Source organism: Varroa jacobsoni, unplaced genomic scaffold (genome assembly GCF_002532875.2).
Source record: "Varroa jacobsoni isolate VJ856 unplaced genomic scaffold, vjacob_1.0 scaffold_866, whole genome shotgun sequence".
Lineage (NCBI taxonomy): Eukaryota > Metazoa > Arthropoda > Arachnida > Mesostigmata > Varroidae > Varroa > Varroa jacobsoni.
This window is the reverse complement of record NW_019213768.1, coordinates 1-20364: the sequence shown is the minus strand read 5'-3', so window position 1 is coordinate 20364 and position 20364 is coordinate 1. Positions and strand designations below refer to the sequence as shown.

General features: G+C 35.6%; 1 protein-coding gene across 19 annotated transcripts in view; it reads right to left on the bottom strand.

Annotated features, from left to right (window-relative positions):
* The window catches only part of LOC111264487 (calcium uptake protein 3, mitochondrial), a gene marked incomplete at its 5' end in the record, with an annotated part of 145383 nt that extends 128668 nt beyond the window's left edge, over window positions 1–16715 (bottom strand). For all 19 annotated transcript variants that reach the window (XR_002682896.1, XM_022840437.2, XM_086970100.1 and 16 more), the window contains 1 exon segment: window positions 16562–16715. Coding sequence is in view for 18 of the 19 variants with exons in the window: in XM_022840437.2 (XP_022696172.1) it covers window positions 16562–16715 (154 nt within the window).
* Window positions 16716–20364: the final 3649 nt, after the last annotated feature.

Below are 20364 nucleotides of genomic sequence, written 5' to 3'. Positions count from 1 at the left end.
GGAGACCTTAATATGAGACTCCATTAGCCCATGAAAAGCAGTGAGAAAAAATTTTTTTTCAGCTTTTGTTAGAGAAACAGGTAAACAGGTACATATACACTTACAGATAAAGAGGTTTAATAAGATATAGATGTTGCAGTGAACAAATATGTCATCATTATCACCGGCGAGTATCCAGACACGTATATAAAATATATCGCCGCGTACTTCGCACGAATCTGCAGTAAATATATGGTATATAAGAATGTTCCATATGTTGACTGTACACCTAAGGTATACGCAATTTTAATCCCTTACGAAATTTCTTCAGCGATTCTTATCTACAATGCTTAAATAACATGCAAGAATAACGACGCAGTGAATCCTTTGTCCACTTCCGTTAGTAAAAGTATACGTTATATAAATTAAAAACTATTCGTTCCAAATTTATTTAGAGTACTAATATATTAAAATCATATAACTGAGCAACGTTTAAAATTTATAGTATCAAGTAACGTAAACAACAACCAGTGAAATAGCATGCCTAATATTTTCTTGCAACAATATAATTCAGTCCGCTCTAAATGTTCCGAATCTAACCAAAGAGCCAAGTTCAAAAGGTTTAGGGTAACGAGAAACTTTCCCCATCAATTTAGACCAGGAAGGTTGATACGGTTCAGACAACTTCTTTTGGGTCGGAAAAAACAAAAGTCGTATGTCAAAAAAAACGCATGTGTCATGCAAACAAGGTAAGCTGCAGACAGCTCCTTCACAAACTGAAATTTAAGTTTGTTGATTATTGTGAACTGATTAGGTTCATTAGCTATCACAAATTAGAACCTAGCTGTCACTGTATAAACTTGTGAGTGACGATAGATTTTTAAGGATAGTAGGGAAGCTTACAGGAAGAACCGAAAAAGTGGGATGAGACGGAAAAGAAGCTCGCAGAAGTGGAAGCATACAAGTGGTTGACATTCTGCAGTAATGTCAATGACAAACAAAAGGGGTGTCTAAATAATTTAGGGCTCACTTTTTTTAGACTATAAGTAAAGTGGCATTCGTGGCTGTGGTGATGAAAAGAGCTGGAGAATGGGGTAGGGCTCGAGAAAAAACTTTCTTATCTTCTTTGTTTCCTGGAATATTTAAAAAAACCCTTTTCTCTTACAAAAATGGAGAACGAGAGCCAATTTTATCAGATCAGAATCATATCACCATTCGTCGTTATAGTCTGCTTAGAACTTCTCTTATTTGTAAATACGTACAAAGAGAATGTGGTAATAAATCAGTCTCTCCTCTGTTACTAAATTAAAGCTGGTCATACAAATGTTTGAAATACCTTTTGAGCTATTTCTATACGCTTAGTAAGGTTAATATTCCTCACCTTTATGAGGTAGATCTTTATCTCATGATCTGAATGGATGTGTCAGTGAATTAACCACAAATCCTATTTGAACCAAATAATTTCCTATTTATTTTGTGTTACAAAAGTATTAGGAAAATTTTTTTTAAAGAACTAGCTTACGCATTTCGGTAAGCCATATGAATCGCAATGAAAATCTACAAACACTATTTTCAATTGTATTAGTCTGATTTTCTTTAATGATGTTTTTCAGGCAATATGTTCATATGGTCATATAAGGAGCATAAACTCAGACTTTGACAATAAGAACAAAGATAATGGCATTCCAATGGAGCACGGCTACACTTTGTTATAGCAAAAACTTCTTTAGATTTAATCCAAACATTTAAAATAAGTTACATTAACTTTTCTTTGTATCTTTTTACTTAAAACGTAATAATAAATTAAACCCAACATGATGAAGAGAGCACTGAGTAATAAACACTATTTAATTAAAAATTTTACTACGAAATAACCGCTTCTGGAAAAAATCATGAAATTATGCTATTGTTATCATGGGTAACTTCGAAAGGATGTTATTGAGAACGCGTCAGAGCCAGGTTGTATCCACCAGGTATTTGCAGGAAAAACGTTAACGAGAATAAAATCTTTTGGGCATAGTCGAAACAGGACGTCTAGGATAGCTGTGGCAATTTCCGCTCTACTGTGTCGCTTTTTTACATTTTTCCCTTATACAAAAAAGGTGCACATTTATTATTTCTTAATGCTCAAACTTTTTTGCACGCACCACGAAGTAGATAAATACGTGAAAGTATTTTACGAGTATTGACAATTGGTAGATACATAAAAGAAACTACTAAATCTATGCTAATTCAGTTGTCTTTTTTTACACCGGTAAGATTTGTTTAGCTGATAGAGGTGACCGTACAGCCAAACTCAACCTGGCTTTGTAGTTAATGACAACATGAAATAAAGTATTAATGAACTTGTCGCCTATTATGCCGACGACCCATATCCACGTCCTGGAGTGCGAAAATTTGTTTGGAGATTCTAAGATGTTCCTTCCTAAAATTCAGGCCTAAAATCCTCAGGCCTCGACTAGCTATACGGTACAAAATTAGTATAGAATCTGTGACTAAGTACGCTGAAGCACAACCTAATAAGCATAATCAATTGTCCTTAAGCAGGCTCTTAAGGTCTTTACGGAACTTCTACTGGATTTTGCAGCATAAATTTGGCGCTACTTAACATTAGCTTCGACTGACTGACTCTATCATCTTTTTTCAAAACTCATACGTCCACGGTGTATCAACGTTTCCTCATAGTATTTGAGGAGCCAAACCATCCTTTTCTGGCCAAATTCAACAATGCTTTGCCCTATCCAACCAACTTTACCCCTCGGCTAAGATGGGCCTCAATTATACTTTCTGCTTTAAGCAAAGCCCTCAGACAAAACATTACTACGCAAAAGAGAGTTAGTGGTAGCAAACTGCATATAAGCATTATGACCCTAATCAAAGGGTGAGATCAATTGGCTCTGTTCACCTTTTAGACACGCAAGTGCTTTTGTTTTTTGCTATGCGAACATACCTATACATAGCTTTTTGCTAGAGTATTTAAGAAGACACAACTCACATCAAAATCAGGCCCATTTCTGGAAACACTGATAAAAATTAATACAGACCTTTTACTTGGTACGTGCTTTTCAGGCGTTTAAGCCGTTTCTGCTCTAGCTTCTGTTCAAAGCTAACGTCGTCACTGTTGCATCTTAGTCAGTGATTTAAGAAATGCTTTAAGTACCAAAAACTTTTATTATTTAATATATAATTGGTAATAACTAACATTTTTTTTTATATATTCTACGGACAATATGTCCTTTAATATTATTTTTTTATTTTTGACTTTTATTTTTCTAATATTAAAAAGGTCCACTATGAAGACTCCACAAGCTGACAAGAACTTTCCGATCTAAGAGGAGTATTTCAAGTGCAAATATAACCTAGATTGTCATGTTCTATATTATTAGCATGCTGTAAAACAAGAATAATCAACCTTGATTCGAGAGCTTTCTAAACAGTGCTTATGCTTTTTGAGTGCAGTAGAAAACAGACAGCAAGCTGCACTATTTTAGGCCAGAGACTTTTCAAAACATCAAGCATATCTGAACCTTCTCATAGTCTTATTCAATTGCACAATGTGAATAACCAAAATTACCTCATGTACATGCAAACCCATGTAACTTAGATGACTTAAGTCTTATTAAAAAGTCCAACCAAAGTGTATAAAGCATGGGCTTATAGTAATGGACTGAAGTATAAAAGCGATTCATTTTCAGGTCCCGATCGAACTGAACAAGGACCACGTACCTGATGTCCCTCAGGTCATAGCGCTAAAAGTACATTTGAGCCTTACGCACACTGGCATTAATAAAAGAACAGTAATACTTACATAACACTATAAGTAAATCAATGGAAAGCAATGATATATCAAAATTATACCTAGTTATCACGATTGCTTTCTCCACTGGTATTAATATGTAGAAAAACGTCAGAAGCAATTTAGGATAAGCAACTCTTAATATAAGGTTATGCTTGGTCGACTTCTGCTAGACTATAAAAAAAATTCTCAATGAATTTCAAAGTTGTTTGAAATATTAAACGTGTCGAACGAAAGAAGAAAGAACGATCTATTGAAGACCACGAAACGAAAAAATTCATTCCGTGGTCTTCAATAGATCTACTAAAAATCATTATGTTATTGTGTTTGGGGCGTAGATTATAGCTAAATATGTAATAAATAATAAATAAATAAATAGAAAATATTTTAAATTTTACAGAAAATGCCAAGTAGATGGAACTAATAAAATAAAGAACTAATAAATAAAAAGTTAGTATTTATTTGATCAAGTCTAAAAAAAGTACCCAATGCATCTACTGTAAATTTAGGATAGTAGCAGTAAAGGTATCAAAAAAAAATTAAACTCGTTATCTGATAATCTTTTCGTGAAAATATCTTTGTCTGGTAGTATAGTAGAAATGGCCACCTGCCAGGGCCACGAAAGGGTCTGCATGCAGGTACCTCTAGGAGATCTAATAGTACCTATCAACTTTGTTATCTCTCGGCGAAATGAATAAAAAATTATAATATATATAGACTACTATTTTATAAATTCCTCAGAATAAATTAGACAGGCTTTTATTGGATGAAATAAAATAACTTTATTCAAACTCAGAAACACCCACGCTTTGCTGTTCAACTCCTAACAAACTAAGTCGATGAATAGCTTCGTTGTCTCAATCTCCAACATGCCATGGGTTACTCACTGGTGTCTAGGCTGAGATATTGGTAGAGCTCCCAGTAGTAGTACGGCCGTGCATCTAGGCCCCCTCACTTCGAAGTACCCAATAGGTTCCCTGTCATTTTTCTTACCTTAATTTCTCTCCTGCCCATATATATTTTGCACATAAGACTTACTTTAGGCTGCGTCCTCTCGCACAGTTCATAGCAGACGTTCAAAGCTGGTCCACTGCGTTCAATAAAGGCTCCCAGTGGCCCTATAGATCATTGCCGCTGCAGACACTGCGGTAGAAATAGAATTAAATTACGCTTTCCTAAACCTCTTGGCTCAATGAATAGTAATACGAGTACATCTTTTAGAATATGAACAGGAATCCTAACGTTCGTTTATTAGACTGTTGTACCCTAGAACCAAATTTAATTATATTATATTTGATAATCAAAAACGGTTTTAAGCATGCTGTAATAGTATATTAAAGTAAACGGCGTCCTAAAATAAGTACACAATCTCTGAACTTCAGTTCAACATTTTTAACTATTATGCAAATTCACCACTTTAGACTATAACTATAATTTATAAAGCGTGTTCCTTTTTCATCAAATCGCTTTGACGCAACTAAATACAACCAATACAATTCAAAAACTAAAAAAATAGATTTCCTTCAAAACATGGTGCAGTATGACACATTCCCTTTTATGGCAATTATCCTCTTTTGGAAATTGGCTTCCTTTGCTTCTGTATTTTACTAATAAAACCGCAAATCTCGCTCCTAGAATTTAAATCGTACGTACAGGACGAATGCACGACCTGGTTACTAGGACATACGATGATAGAGACAGGCCTAGACAGAAGCAGTCAGGTAGCCATAAGCGACGACTGAACTAGTTGTGCTAAAAATTGGAGATCTTGAAAAGGTTTCTTAAAAATTACGTGAGGGTAGATAAAGTAGATGTCCCTACAGTTCTATCACCTTGTATACATCTATATATGAAACTCTTTCCAGAGCAAACACGGCTTTATAAAGCAAAGGCCTCTTTGCTTGTTAAATTAACCGCATTGCCTAAAAAATAAATGGTCCCAGAACATGGACATTAGCCTATTTGTTTATGTCATATTGTGGACTGTGCCACTGTTAACTACTAGAGAAGAGCAGAGTTTAACTTTTAACTTGTTAAAAGTGAAATATGTCTTTGAAAATACTTTCAATAAAAACCTGTTCCAAGGGGTTTCCTACACTAAATTTTCAGATTCGGGGAGCTATGAAAATAAAGCAGCATCTCTATTACTATTACTTCATCACCTGCTATGCACTGTTACAAGATAACCTTGTAGTATCGCAAGTAATATTAAGATAAAAGCCATTCAATCTGGTTACGGTTCTACAGACCTTAATCTTTGAGCATATAAAGCGTATTAACCTTGTCAGCATTCTAAATCTATTTAGTTTTCCAATTCTCACGATGCTTTATTGTTAAAATGCACTTTGGAAATTAATTCGTTTAAACGCGATCCACTTCATATTCATGTTCAACACACTACCAGTTGGCGGCAATAAAACGCATAAAATTTGAAATATTTACTTAAATTATTAAAGTTATTTTATTAGGGTAAAGGTATATAGTTTAGTCTTGCATCCCTGCCATTCTAATGGCATTTCGACGGATTTCAATAGCACCCAAAGGGCAATGTGTGCGTTGGCCCATACTACTCAACCAGGTTACAATCTACCTTAATTTACATTTTTTTTTCTCCACTTATCAGTATCAGTGCAAAACCCTACAGCTCAGTAGGGGTATTTGTCCCGCCGGAACTCAGCTAGCGGGATTCGACTTTGCGGTCGGAAACCTAGCATACTGAATACATATTTATTTTGGGGTAAGACCTTTCTTTGGCCTTCAACTATAGCAACGGTGATTTGGCAGCAGCCAAACAACTCCGAAAATGGCCACGCCAAAAATCTAAAAGTACAACGTCAAGTCGGAAAAGGCCGACTTGAAAATAAGAAAAACAATCTTAATCTAAAAACCTCAAAATTCCCTAATATAACTACGAAAGGACATTTAGCGAAATATAGACGTAATACGTTATTCGTTTCCACGTAAATGAATATCGCCCGCAGCCAAGGCAAGTTACATCAGAATCATAAAAAAAGAATTTTGAATAAAGAATATTAATGATATTGAATATTGGATGCTTCACACATCTGGGTAGGATCAACTCTACTATGCAGTAGTACCGTTAAATGAGTAGAATCGAAAAGGTGAGCAGGTATATATATAAGAACCGTATACAATTGGGCCACAGTTAGTTTGTTCCTATGGCAACGCATAAGGCTTAGTAACAACGTGTTTACAAGGAAAATCCAGCTGCTCTGGTATTTATAACGTCAACCGATTCACGTAAGCCTCAGGACAACTGTTAGTTCAAAAACTTTTCGGCCGAATTGGTAGCATTGCTGCCGGTTGGTTCTGTAATAACGTCGATTATCCTGAATTAAACCATGCGCGCATGTTTCTACCTAGGAAGGTTTTAGATGTACATAAAAAAAATAGTCTATGCGGACGTTTGTAGAATCCTGTACTCACCATTCAATGGAAAGCGTACTTCTTATTCAGATGTAAAACAGCGAAAAAGAGTTACTAACCTGCTGCTGGCTCTTAGCCCCGACTCCCTGTATATTGAATGACTCCGGATTCGAATAGATTTTACTACGAGGGCCATCCACGAGGGTGCCTACGGCATAACGGAGCGATTCAAAACCCGCGAAGAAAGCTCTTACATTGCAGAATGTCAGCATCAATTTACAAGACCTAATATCTTTTTTACTGCTTTATTTTAAAATTATGAATATGGTTGGTGTGAAGAATGTATGTATTCAATTATATTTTTTTCAAAAAACTCACTTTTTTGTCATTATTTATTCGCTGGACATAAATATCCCATAAAGTCCCTTAAAATATTTAGATATTTTTCGAAATTTCTGCAGGTATAGACACACTCAATATCTTTGAAGATTTTATAATTTGTTCAGAATGTATCGATTTAACATATATTATTATAATATAATTATTTAACATATGAGTAAAGAAACGGTTAATTTTTTTAACATTTTTCACCAAAAAAAAGACTTAATCACCCAGTAACGTACTAATTCGTAGTAAGAATAATAATATTAATTTATAACTATTAATAATAATTTACGACAAGATAAGAAGACAGAGCTACCATTTATCTTTTCATCTTATAATGTTTAATTAAACGTTAATACGCTGAGATGCACCACGATTAACGTACAAAGCATAAAAATAGTCCACGAGGGATCAGAGTTACCCGTTTAACGAGTGTAAGTAAATCGCAATAAATCAAATAGAATAGTATGGGTTTTTAGAACAAATAAGGTGTATGTCGACGGCTTTGTATAAGTGCAAAAAGAGTAGCTCGTCCTGTTGACCGCATTGTCCACTGTGCAAACATAACAGTTAGCTACATTATGCACATCATGCTGACACCACGATTTCTACTTCATTTGTGATAGAATTTCACCATTATGATTACCATTACTTTAACCGTATGTATATATAAGCAGTAGTAAGGAACAGGAAGAAAAAGACGTGATTAGCCTGATGAGTGAAGGGGTACAGAGGTTGCAGTACCGTAGTAGCACACTACGAAGTAATCCATGAGACCGAGATACTAATCGAGACAAGAGGAAGCTGTTTAGATATTGCTGTTGTAAAGGCAGTAGTAAAGGCAAAATATCATGTCACGGAACGCGGCATTCGCAATGATGCTATATGGGAAGTCGTATAACACGTTTGTGCTAAATCTTAAAAAATGTTGCAAAGGCCTTATTGTGGTCGCTATATATTAAATAGGCATTTGCTTAAGCTTGTAAGCTTAAAAACAATGCATCATTTAATAATTGGTTCTCGGTAAGACGGTGGCACTTTGTTGAAGACGTGTGCAAAACTGGTATTAGCTAGAGCGTTCATTCTCTAGTCTTTTAGGGGCATATACTTTCCAGGGCACCATACTATACCAATACCGATACTAACAATCTTGTATTATGGCGGACATCTGAATTGTATCGACAATCACTATTGTACAGATACATGATTTACATTTAAAGTTGTGTACCAGGATGTACACCTACTGTACTTTTCGCTTTACGTGAGGTTTTTCATGGTTAAATATTAACGTGAAATTAAAAGTACTTGATGCTCCCGATGATTTGGGCCTCTGCGATTTCCCTTTCCTTGATCAATTTGCTCACGAAACTCTTCTACGAATATTCGATATATTTTCCGTTATTTCTTCTCCGAATTTAACCGAAAATACTTTACCCCAATGGTGAATAGACTTTTTACCCATTAATGCACATACGAAGGACAAAGACTCCAAAATTTTGTTCTGTTTATATTTAGTTTATACATGCATTACCTCTTTGGATGAGACATATTAATAAGAATACATAATTCCTGCAAGACTACAGATTCAAAAAATACCGCTGATAGCTCAGTACAAGAAGGGTGAACGGTTATACGTGGCTGTTACATTGATAGAGGATGTAATTTTTTGCTAAGAAATGCTTCTCTAAACATTTATGGATCATCCTAACATTGGAGCATTATCATGTTAAAAAAGTAAGCTTGAGACCTGCCGCGAAATTTATGCAGTTGTCCGAGTTGATATTGCTTGGTACGAGAACGTACTATGGGAATACCTTACGACTATCCTTATTATTAAAGGTTTACTCCCCACTTTTAAATTGTTTTTTTTTAAGTTTTTAGCGGAGAAAGCTAGGCTAATTGCTTTCCACTTGTTTTTACAAACGCGGTTTACTAAAAGATGCTACTTTAGCTGTTTATAAATATTAGTTTGGTGCCAGCAGCTTTCTTAGGTGATCCCACGTATTTCACTACTAATTTTAAGGACACGTAGTTGTCTAGTTCGAATCCAGACAAAGACACACTTCGTCTCGTAGTGAAAGCCAGCCGTCTAATTAAATACCTCTCGGAACTCGAAACGTTTAGTTTAGCTTTTATAAATAGACAAAAAGCGAGCAACGAGATGCGAAATTCTGGTTCTATAGCGTCCAACTGTATCATGAGGCCCTGAATATTTTTTATACACTATGCTGGCTTTTTAAAAGCTGCCTTTTTTGGTACTTTCGTGCGAGGTGCACTCATAGATAAATGTTTTATTTAGCGACTATTACTTACCAAAGCGTTACGGATCTATGCAATAAATTATTTTTTGAAAAACACATCTCGAGTATTAACTTAGGCTTTAACAAAAATGGTCTAAGTGTATTTTAATGCAAAAAACGACACAGTTTAATTCTACGTATATTTTATCTTCAGAAACCACCGAATACCAGTACATCGATACATCGATTTTCGTATTTTCACGGGTCTTTTCATATATTAGCTATGGCTGCATATTATAATATATGAAATGCTGACCATCCAGAAATAAGTAGAATATACGAAGTCTAGTAGGATCAATCTATCCTCCGTTTGCGCTTAACTACATAGTTTTTCACGGTTTAGCAACAGTAACAAAGTATCCCATACTCGATTAACTTTGTGAAAACCACTAAGCATGTTAATAAAAACCTAGTTCGGATAATGGGTTTTTCGGAAGCAAGGAACATGGATGTCGGCAGAAAATGGAGCACTGGGCTCCCTAATTGGTTAATAAAATTTCTTGTTTGCAGGTAGATAGCTAGTGATAGGATACAGAGATACTGCTACAGCGATCCAGAAATGCATATTATGAGTTTCCTTAACGATATCTAGCGCTTTTCTCGGGTGTCTCAGTTTCTGTCGAATTATATGAGGACCCCCAGCACTCGAATACCTCTTTGGGCGAGTAGTAAGCATAAATGTGTACATACTGATACCGTAACTTCGAAGTGAGCCTGACGTGTCCTCGGACGTTTTCTTGCTACTTTCAGAATGTACTTCGAGTTCCTCTGGTGTTTCAGGCTTTACGTGAGGCTATTGCCAGTAATTTGCCAGCGAAAAGGTAAGCTAAAACCCCTTTTTCTTGTAACCTTTAATAGTAGACCAAAACAGAAATATATTTCACATAGCAACTTTTTTTAATTTCCAATTAGATGCCAGGCAATCGACAAAAAAGCCTTCGAAAAGATGTCGACGTACGGCACATTGTCGCCTACCGACCGGTAAACACAAACGGGTACAAGAGCACACAGGAATAGGCAAAAAGTTAGCGGCAGGAGCCTACTGGGGTCTACTAATGCAAGAAAAGGTGACATGCGAGAAAAAGGGTCTATCCGAGACGATATTAATGAATGTTTTTTGAAGAAATTGATGCAAGAAATGCCGGCACACATTGTTAAACCCAGCCACAGCAACCCGAGACTTACCGAACCCCCACAAAATTCGACATAATAAACGTTGTGCGGAAAAGTGCTTTTTACGCTATTTCATTATTGCTGTATAGAAATCGCAATTTATGCACGCAGATTGAACACAGTCATAAGCTCATAGATGTGTTGCTTGCTGCAGCTCTTGCTACCGTTAGGTAATCTCTTGTTTTGTTGTACCTTTAACAAGAGGTCAACTATGCTGCGGGCCTCCTTCGTCATTTGAGAAGCATTTTCATATAAAATTAGTATTACTTTAATAAAAAAAATTAAGCTAAAAAATTTAATCTCTCATAATAGATGGGATGTAAGAAATTTAATTAGAAAATACAGAATCAGATTATTATATGAAATATATTGGAGCTTGTTCATAATTACTGTAAATAACTTACTTCACTTCCAGTATCCAACAAAGACCTTGCTCATACTCACAGCATATGTCTCTTGTAACAATCGTCATTAGCCGCCTACTCCGGAGGTACCGTGAATCTGTCTACCATCAAACTAAAAAAATTGTAGCATCAATGAGTAGGCCCGCTCTCGGAGCAAACTAAACTTTCTACAAGTATACCTACAATTTTATGTCCGGGGCCTCGTCGACTCGGATGTTTATTTTTAAGCCTTTTTCCCACACAGGGCAAAGCTGTCTTTGTAGCTTAGGGCGACTAGTAACAAGTATTCTGTCGTTTGTTGTTCTTCGTGTTAAGAAAAGTGTAATAGAAACAACGCTCGTCGATACCACTTCATGTCGTGCTAAAAAGTATTTCACAACAGAACTTCGACGGTGCAGTAACTTTCCTAAACGATTGTAGAAATATATGTATTGGTACATCATTTGTATAAGAAGTAATTAAGCGATATTTGTCGACTGCACGTTAAAGATGCAAAAGAGTTCGATTTACTAGTAATATTGTTAACTTATAAATCAACAGGCCGAAACAACTTGTAATATCACTACATTAAAGACAGTTTTACCCATAAACACCAATCGTTTATTACTTTCATACTACCATTAGTTAAACCTCGCTATTATTAAATTAGAATTAGTTAAAGAAACGAAATGCAGTCATACATTTCACAAAGCAATATTATTTGTCAATAATTTTAAAAATTAATTTCCTATTTTTCAAACTGGAAGATTTTAAGCAAAGACCCTAAGACAATGCCGCAGTGCTGCGACTCGGCATCACCAAGGTTTTTCCAACACGGAGGCGCGCGTCGAAAAAATCAACTGGATTAATAAAACTGCTGCTATAGACATTACTGCTGTAGCGCAATATCTTCGGGCAACACAAATTCTTAGAACCAATTTTGATCATTATTTTAAGCAATTCTGAGAAAGGTGCAAGCTTCGTCATTGACTTATCCGAGTACTGATAGTGCACTTAGAAGATGTTCGTACTCGGTGGTAAAGGCCAATGAACATACTTTTTGCTACTAATAGATTACTCATATATTGGTATTGAATCGAAAAATCTTTGGCAGTCTAAACTCAAATCGCCCCACTATGTTCCATACGCTTGTTGTAAGTCCCGCATACCACACGATGTGTGTAAAGATCTAGTATGTACCATGGACTCGTGACACCATATAGATCAGATATATAAGGAATGTGCAAAGCAAGGGTATAAATGGTTCAATATTTTATTTTGTGTTGAAATTCGGCCGAGCACACAGTTGCCATGCCACTATATGCTTCGCGTCGTATGTTTTCCAAAAAGTTGGTTAGAGCCAGTTCGCCGACCACAATGTAGTAAAATTGATCAAAGGTATCCGTCCAACGAGCTCAGTGATGCCTCCAATCATCTTTCAAGCACTTCTGTCGAAAAACCTGTGAGGAACTAGCTGACAGCTGCTTGGGTTCGTACCTTTCTTTTTTTCGGATGTGTCTTTATTTCTCACCTTACTTTGTGCCTAATTTCGTCAGATCTTTCTCGGCATTAGTTGATAGCATGCTTTAACCACCAGGTTTTAACGACTTGTGCTTCTTTTTTTCATAGACCATGGCCGTAATGGTGTCGCCCATTTGTGATACCGACATGTTCTCAGATCTAGCCAGACGTGCATGAACCTAGTACAACGCTGCAGTGGCTGGCTTCGTAGTCGTTCCAATAATGCTTTAGCTACTCGTGCCTCAGCTTTTGGTACATTTATGGATTTGTACATTGGAGTATGGCACCGTTAGCAACTATTTGCTCAGCTATTGGTGTCTTATCAAGCAACTGGCTGATCTATCACAACGTGGATTTTTGTCCATCATTTAGTCATCATAAATAACTATGATTGCCAGTTAGGAACATACAGCGTGCTATATGTGACTCGTAATCTATCGTGAGCGTCACTCATTGGAAGTCGGTTAAGGACATTGGTATTCTTCGACTTTCTCCAATTCCGTCTTTAGTGGTTGTTTTGGTAACAGAAGCTTCTACAATACGTTACATAGAATATGCTCAGATAAGCAGTAATAAAATGATTAACTGAAGTCTAACGTCTAACTGACGCAGTGGCAACCTAGCCGGGCTTGCCAACATGTGTTATTTTCTTGTGTTATATTCTTTGTTGCAATTGCTATGCAAAGTGTGAGTAATATCAATGTATGATTACCAGGTCACTCCCCAAAAGTCGTATTTTTAGGGTGTGGTTGAAATTGGTTTATCGCCATACTTATATTCTAAGCCAAACAAAACTTTCCACCCGTATATTGTAAATGATCCTTAATGCACCAGAGAGGTAGATAATATTTTGTGAGAAGTACAGCTTTATGCCTGGTTTTAAGGTTTCTAGATTTGCCTTATAATCATAGCGCTACTAAAACCAAATGGAGGTGACTGGGTGGAAGATCAGTGACTATTTTCAGTCAATCTCTCTCAAGTGTTTTCTCAAACAAACCCACCGTACATATCTTGTGAATCGAACCTTATACTGACCTTAAACTGTAAACCACGGCATTAGAAGAAAAGTGTTTGTTATTGTTTCCAAAGTATTGACTTTATCCACCTATTGTAGACTCTTTTTAAGTAACACCATACATAAACAGTGAGTCTCTCTTTCTTATTTGTAAAACCTCACTAAATAAGTACACATTGGATTGACTGACATGATTTGCGCAAGTAGAGTCATTATTTGCGTAGGATTTGCAGAAAAATCGTAGTCTAGAGCGAGTTTATAGCGCTTGTAACTTTCTTCTCACGACAGGTGCATGACATAAGGAATTCTAATATGCGTTTTTACTGTTTTCAACAATCGGCATCCCAAAAAGATATGAAAAGATTTCATCTGAATTTCTACAAGAGGTACAAATCATCGTTGTATTTCATCTAGAGTCAGGGCGTTGTAAGATTCTTGTTGCTGTAGTTCCGAGCTTCAGCTGCTTCCCCCTTTCCAAAGGGAATGCTGCACTGAAAACCGTTGCAATTTATCTCATATTGTTAGCCTGGCAAGGAACAGTGGTAACTAGGGCATAGAGAATTTATAATTCATAATGCACTCTGGCCTTTTGTTTCGTTTATTTAAAATGTATGTTTATATCCACCAAACGCTTTTAACAGCAAACAATCATACAAATGTAACGAATAGGCAGAAAGTGCTCTCTCTGATGTAATCTTGTGGGCATCGTTTTTTGAAACTGAACGGATAATAATAAGTCAGTGGGTTTCTTATTTTCGTGCTATCAGTGTCATCATGGACATGTACCTCTTTGATCTATACACTGTTCTTTACCTTTCCTTTGTGATCACATATTGTTGGGGTAACAAACTCACAATTACAGTTTGGATTTCAATCATTTGAACAGGTTCTCTGGTATATATTTTGTAGAAAAAAAATGGTATAGGATAACCTGAAGATCCGACCCAACTAGAATATTTAGATATCATAGTCATATTTAGCAAAGAAGCCTGCGTATAGTTTAATGCCGTTCTTTTCTCAAGGTGTTTGAAAGCGATGCGATATATAACTACCAAAGTCTGAAGCGAATTGACAAGTTATCAGAAACTTGAGAGCTTCAAAATTTCAGAACGTACTTTCTATACAAGATTTTTCTATACCGGTTTATACTACCTTTACTGTAAGTTTTTATTAAGCCCTCTGTAAGCTTAAGTAAATTACAAAGAAAAGCCAGCTTTATTTCTTTACCCAATGGTTGTAAGTGATTACTACACTGCTGATTTTGCAAGTAATACGGGCGTTATCACATAACATCGTGTATGCCTTAGATATTTAAGCATGAGGAGAGGAAAGCCAGGGGCACAATATCTAGCAATTTCTCAGATATAAAAGATATCACCCCACATAGGGTAATACAAACTCACTGCTGAGGTTCTTAAAATTTCCGTGTCAAATACCAAAAAAACGTAACATTTTCTTTTTTCAAAGAGTAATTCAAAATACTTTGCACTAATCATATGCCAATATGCATCCCAAAGTGTCATATCCTCAATGATATGCAATAAACCGACTTTTTGCTTTGCTTTTCTCTAGTAGTGCCATTATTTTTATATAATAGACTTATTTACAGGTGTTAGCATATTTATAACCGCTAAATATAGGTTCTATGATTGACCTTGTATTTCATGTATCACGGTTAATTAACTAAAGTATCACTGTTCACATCTTTTAATCAAAATTTTTTCCCAACTGCAATTCGTTAGTGCTGTCTATATGTTATCAAGTGTGATCTCCATATTTACGAATGTATATTCAAGCGAGTAAGTAGGTGTACACTTATACGTTTACATTATAAAGCTATATATATATTATAATATTATAGGCTTTATATTATAAAGCTAATACATTAATATCGTAAGAACAGCTCATAGTTGTAATATATTGAGAAATATAAATTTTATGTCATGAATTCTCGATAGATACAAGGCAGCGGACGTTGACTAACACATTGAACTATTTACTGAAAACATACATGATCATAACATACTGAAAGCTACATGATAGATACTGAAATCGGTTCTTTTTTGAAGTATTTGAATCGGAGCGAGTACTATTGGGTATCTGAATATTTCTCCAAAAAATCATTGTATAAACATGGCTTCCTATCAAATAGGTAGACACATTTTATAACAAAAAAAGACTAATTGAAGTTGAATTGAAGTATCTTTGTTGACTACGGAGCGTTTTTCGTTCGTTCAGTATCCTTTTCCCTACTTTCACCGTTTGGCAACAGCAGGTACTACGCTAGTCATTTTTCGTATAATTTTTCTACTAGCTGTGCTTCTATTGTACAATATATCAAGTGGTGTATTATTTTGGCCATCGCTCATAAGACTATAACAAGAATTTAGACCAACAAAATGAGGGGAAGGCAATAATTAAATTACTGATCGACTTTTTTCTATGCCTATTCCTTCAGCTTTGTACTGCTCGATTTTTCGAGGCAGAAAATAAAGAAGTAACGATTAGCAACTGAACAGTATAACAAACAGAAGTCGCTTGTTGCTTCTGTCTTGGTAATGTCTATTCAGATGCAAGACCTGATGCACAGTTAAAGGAAGTCTCTTTAATGCAAAGAACTTACAACGTGGGTCAGGATCTGTGACGGAATCGAGGAAATCTTGCGGTGTCATATAAAGTTGGCCATCGTACTCGACAGAAGCGAATCTCATAAATCGTTTTTCTCGTGGCGTTAGCTGAAGCTCTTCTGCCGCTTCGTGGTCTGTCGAGGAGTCATACTGAAAATGTGGTATGAAATGGAAAAGTTGTAATTTGTAGTACATTCAGAACTTATACACACATGAGATGCAAATAATACATAAGGTACATAGGTTTGAATACTTACCTAAGTAATACATAAGATTTAAATACTTGATCCAATGATTCAGTAGGGCTGAGTAAATTTAGTTATAACTCTCTTTCAGCACCTGTATCTAACTTTAAAGACCTCGAAGACGAGGATATGAATATTCAGATCCTAAATTCCGCTTGATGCTAGTAAAACGATGATAAATGGGTTTAGGCTGTTTCCTCTAAATAACTCACAATTTTTGCTTCTCCCGAAATGTTTTTATGATTTTGCTGTTTATAATGCTTTTTTTTACTCTTATTCCAGGTGAAGCATATAATGAAAGCAGAAACAATATCTCCTAAACATTTAACCTAGGTATGTCACAGTGAATTGGGGTGTCGTTTTGCAAACTTTTCATAGCTTAACTCCTGAATCAGAGTAAAATAAAGAAACCTAAAAGAACTTTGTTACGAATTCATTCTAGCGACTATTACCGTATTAGAAATAATATCGAAGCCGTCGTTTTATACAACAACCTACTCTACAACAAGCAGTTAAAAACTGATGGACATTCATATTAGTAGGAAAAGTTGTTGGCGGGTACGGTATTAGCTTCGCCTGTTTGTATCTCAGTAACAACTGTCATATGAGTGTGCGCATTGGTCTGGATAGTGCTCGATAAAAACGCTAAGATAATAATTTATATTATTATTTATATAAGCGCCTATGTTGTTGTATTAAAACATACTAATCGCAAGTTCACGATAATGAATGGCTAATATAACGGTAGATTACTGTTTATACTAAGCCGTATGACGTTTACTAAAGTTACCCTGTGACCATCGCCCTTCTCTCGTTAGTGCATATTTGATAGCTTGAGTTTGTACCTGGCGGAAGTGACCGATGTATACAGTACGTTTACAGTAACTTCTTTTTAAAAAAATTACTGAACCGGTCTCATCAAAAGAAAGTTGCGAACACACTACGATGGTACTCTATCCGATTTCGCCTGCGGGCTTCGTCCCATGGTTACCAATCTAAGAGGTTTGAAAGTTACCCGCGGATGTAGCAGAGTAGACTGTGGAACTCTGTATTAGAAAACTACCAAAGTAATAAAAACATCTGTAAATGACGCATAATGTGATAATTATGATACATACATACAAACACGTTTGTTCTAATTTAAAACAGCTTCTCTTTCAAATTTCAACTTATCTTGCTTTCTGCTGAGACCCATTTTTCCATCCCCCTGTGCGTGCCAAAATTATGACACCTATCGAACACATGTGTGTATATCTGTTTTCTTGTAGTGCTATTTCTCTATTTATTTTTTCATTTTAAAATACACTTTATAATTTATGGATCAACAATAAAAAAATAAGTGCAATAAGTTTATTCAAAAACACGATACCTTATAGATGCAGTAAGGCCGGCGCGTTAGAGCCATCAAAATTTAGATTTGGATCTTTGCTGCGGCTCATTTCAATGATTAGGGTGGAAATCATCCGAGTAAGAGCTTTCAATTTTTAATCATCATATTGGATCCCAATAATCCAGAGTAGAGATAGAGAGTTTTTATACCTGCTGGAGTGTTATTGTGCTAAGTAAACATTAATTAAATAAGTGTACAGGATTATTTATCATACTTTACAAATTTGATATATTAAAATAAGACGATAAAATTAAGATAAATAACTATTGGCCTAAGGGAAAGTGTCAAAGGTCCAGAGTTATCAGAAATTATTTTCTGTAGTAAAATACGATAAATTGCACGATAAATTTCAAGCCTATTAAATTTGAATTCTATAGAAGATAATTTTACCTTACTTTATTGATGGCAATAGCATAGATCGTGTATAAGTGTATATTCTTGGTGGGCCCAAAATTTGTCAGAATTTAGACTCTGGTCCATCAGCACAGATCAGAGATCGTATGATTTCGGGTAGAATAAAATCTACTTCATTTTAATTTGATGTTTTAAGAAAGGTTCTTTTACATTTTAATTATGACGCAGAAATACTAAAAAAAATGAAAAAAACACAAAGAAGTTCTCAGTATTTCATGTTTTTTAGGACAGTAACTTTGAATGTGAGACACGAAATTATTTATATATTTGGATATTGCATCTTATGATAGATATAATTATAACCACGTAAGTTTGGTGCTATTGAACATAATATAGTCGTATTTATCAAAGCCCCACGTGGACAGCTGTGCTAAAAGCTGTTTACGATCTATAGACACTGGCTGAAAACGTAAGTGCCCAATAGATCTGCAGTTTTATTGAGCAATGATTTTAATATATGAAAATTCAAAGTCTCTTAGTTGCGTCTTCATTTGCCCGTTCTCTAGTACAGGACACAAAATGACTACGGCAGAATCAAATTCATGTTATTATTATATGATATAAAAACATGCTATGCCTCAAAAGATTAATTGATTGTTTTTGCTAAAATTGTATATGTACATAGCTCTTTTTCAAAGGCTATAATTATAATGCACCATGATAATGTAACCACAAGTTCATTCGAAAAAAAACGTAAATCTACCTTATAATTAGGCCATTTGACGATGGTTTAGGGTAATTTCATTTAGTTAGGCTTATTCGTCGTTTTCATTTTTGTTCTTTGCCATTGTCCAGATCTAAACTGTAATTGACGGCTGTTACTAAAATAAGATGAAGTTACACTGAATAAGCGAAACTAGGTATTTGAATAGCATGCATATAACTTTTTCGGCTTCCTTTGGGCTTCTGTCTTTCCGGCCTTCCCACCGTTTCGTCTGCCCGTCCCTTTTTTTAGTCTATTCAACTACGACTAACTGTCCTTTCTTTGTTAAGGTCTCACATATTTAAGACCGAGTAGCCTCGCCGGTGCTAGTTAGCATGAGTGCGCTACCGGCGCCAATCTAAGTAGGAATCAGCAAGTGGTAAGTAGTGAACATATTGCAATGAAACTTACTGTTAGTTAATTATTGATTAAGTTTAAGGTGTCTCTAATGGGACATTGTTGCGTTTTGTTCGCCTAAGGCCCCGATTATGGCACTATTCCTTTACTACGGATAACGCAGTATAAAAATGCATTGGTACAGATCTTAGTTCAGTGTTAGCATTTATACGTATACGTAGTAGATGAAGTGCTTATTTTGTTCAATTATAGTTCAACAGAGTCCAATAAAGATGTAGTTCGCCCACATAGTCTTTTTTTCAAATTTGCTATGCACACTCTAAAAGCCGGAAATGTATTGCGCTTGGCGTTTAGAAACGCAAAGCGCAGCAAATTTCGGACTCATGTGCGCCCCAGAAATGTCCGCTTTTACTAGATCCATCCAAAAGCTAATTGTTTTTAAAAGAATGAAGGCATTTGATTGTGCAAATAAAAAGCTCATTAGTAAACCTTTTTTTTGTTTAAATAACAGCCATCAAACCTAACGACTTCTATTTAATTAATAGCGAACAAGTGATAGAAGGTTCGAATAGGGTCAGAATGAATACAAAGCTCTGCAGGGTTCTATTATAGAATCCACAATCTTTGCCATGCGTATGAATTGTTTTCATGAATTCTGTACCGGCATTTAAATAATCCTTACCCTTATAT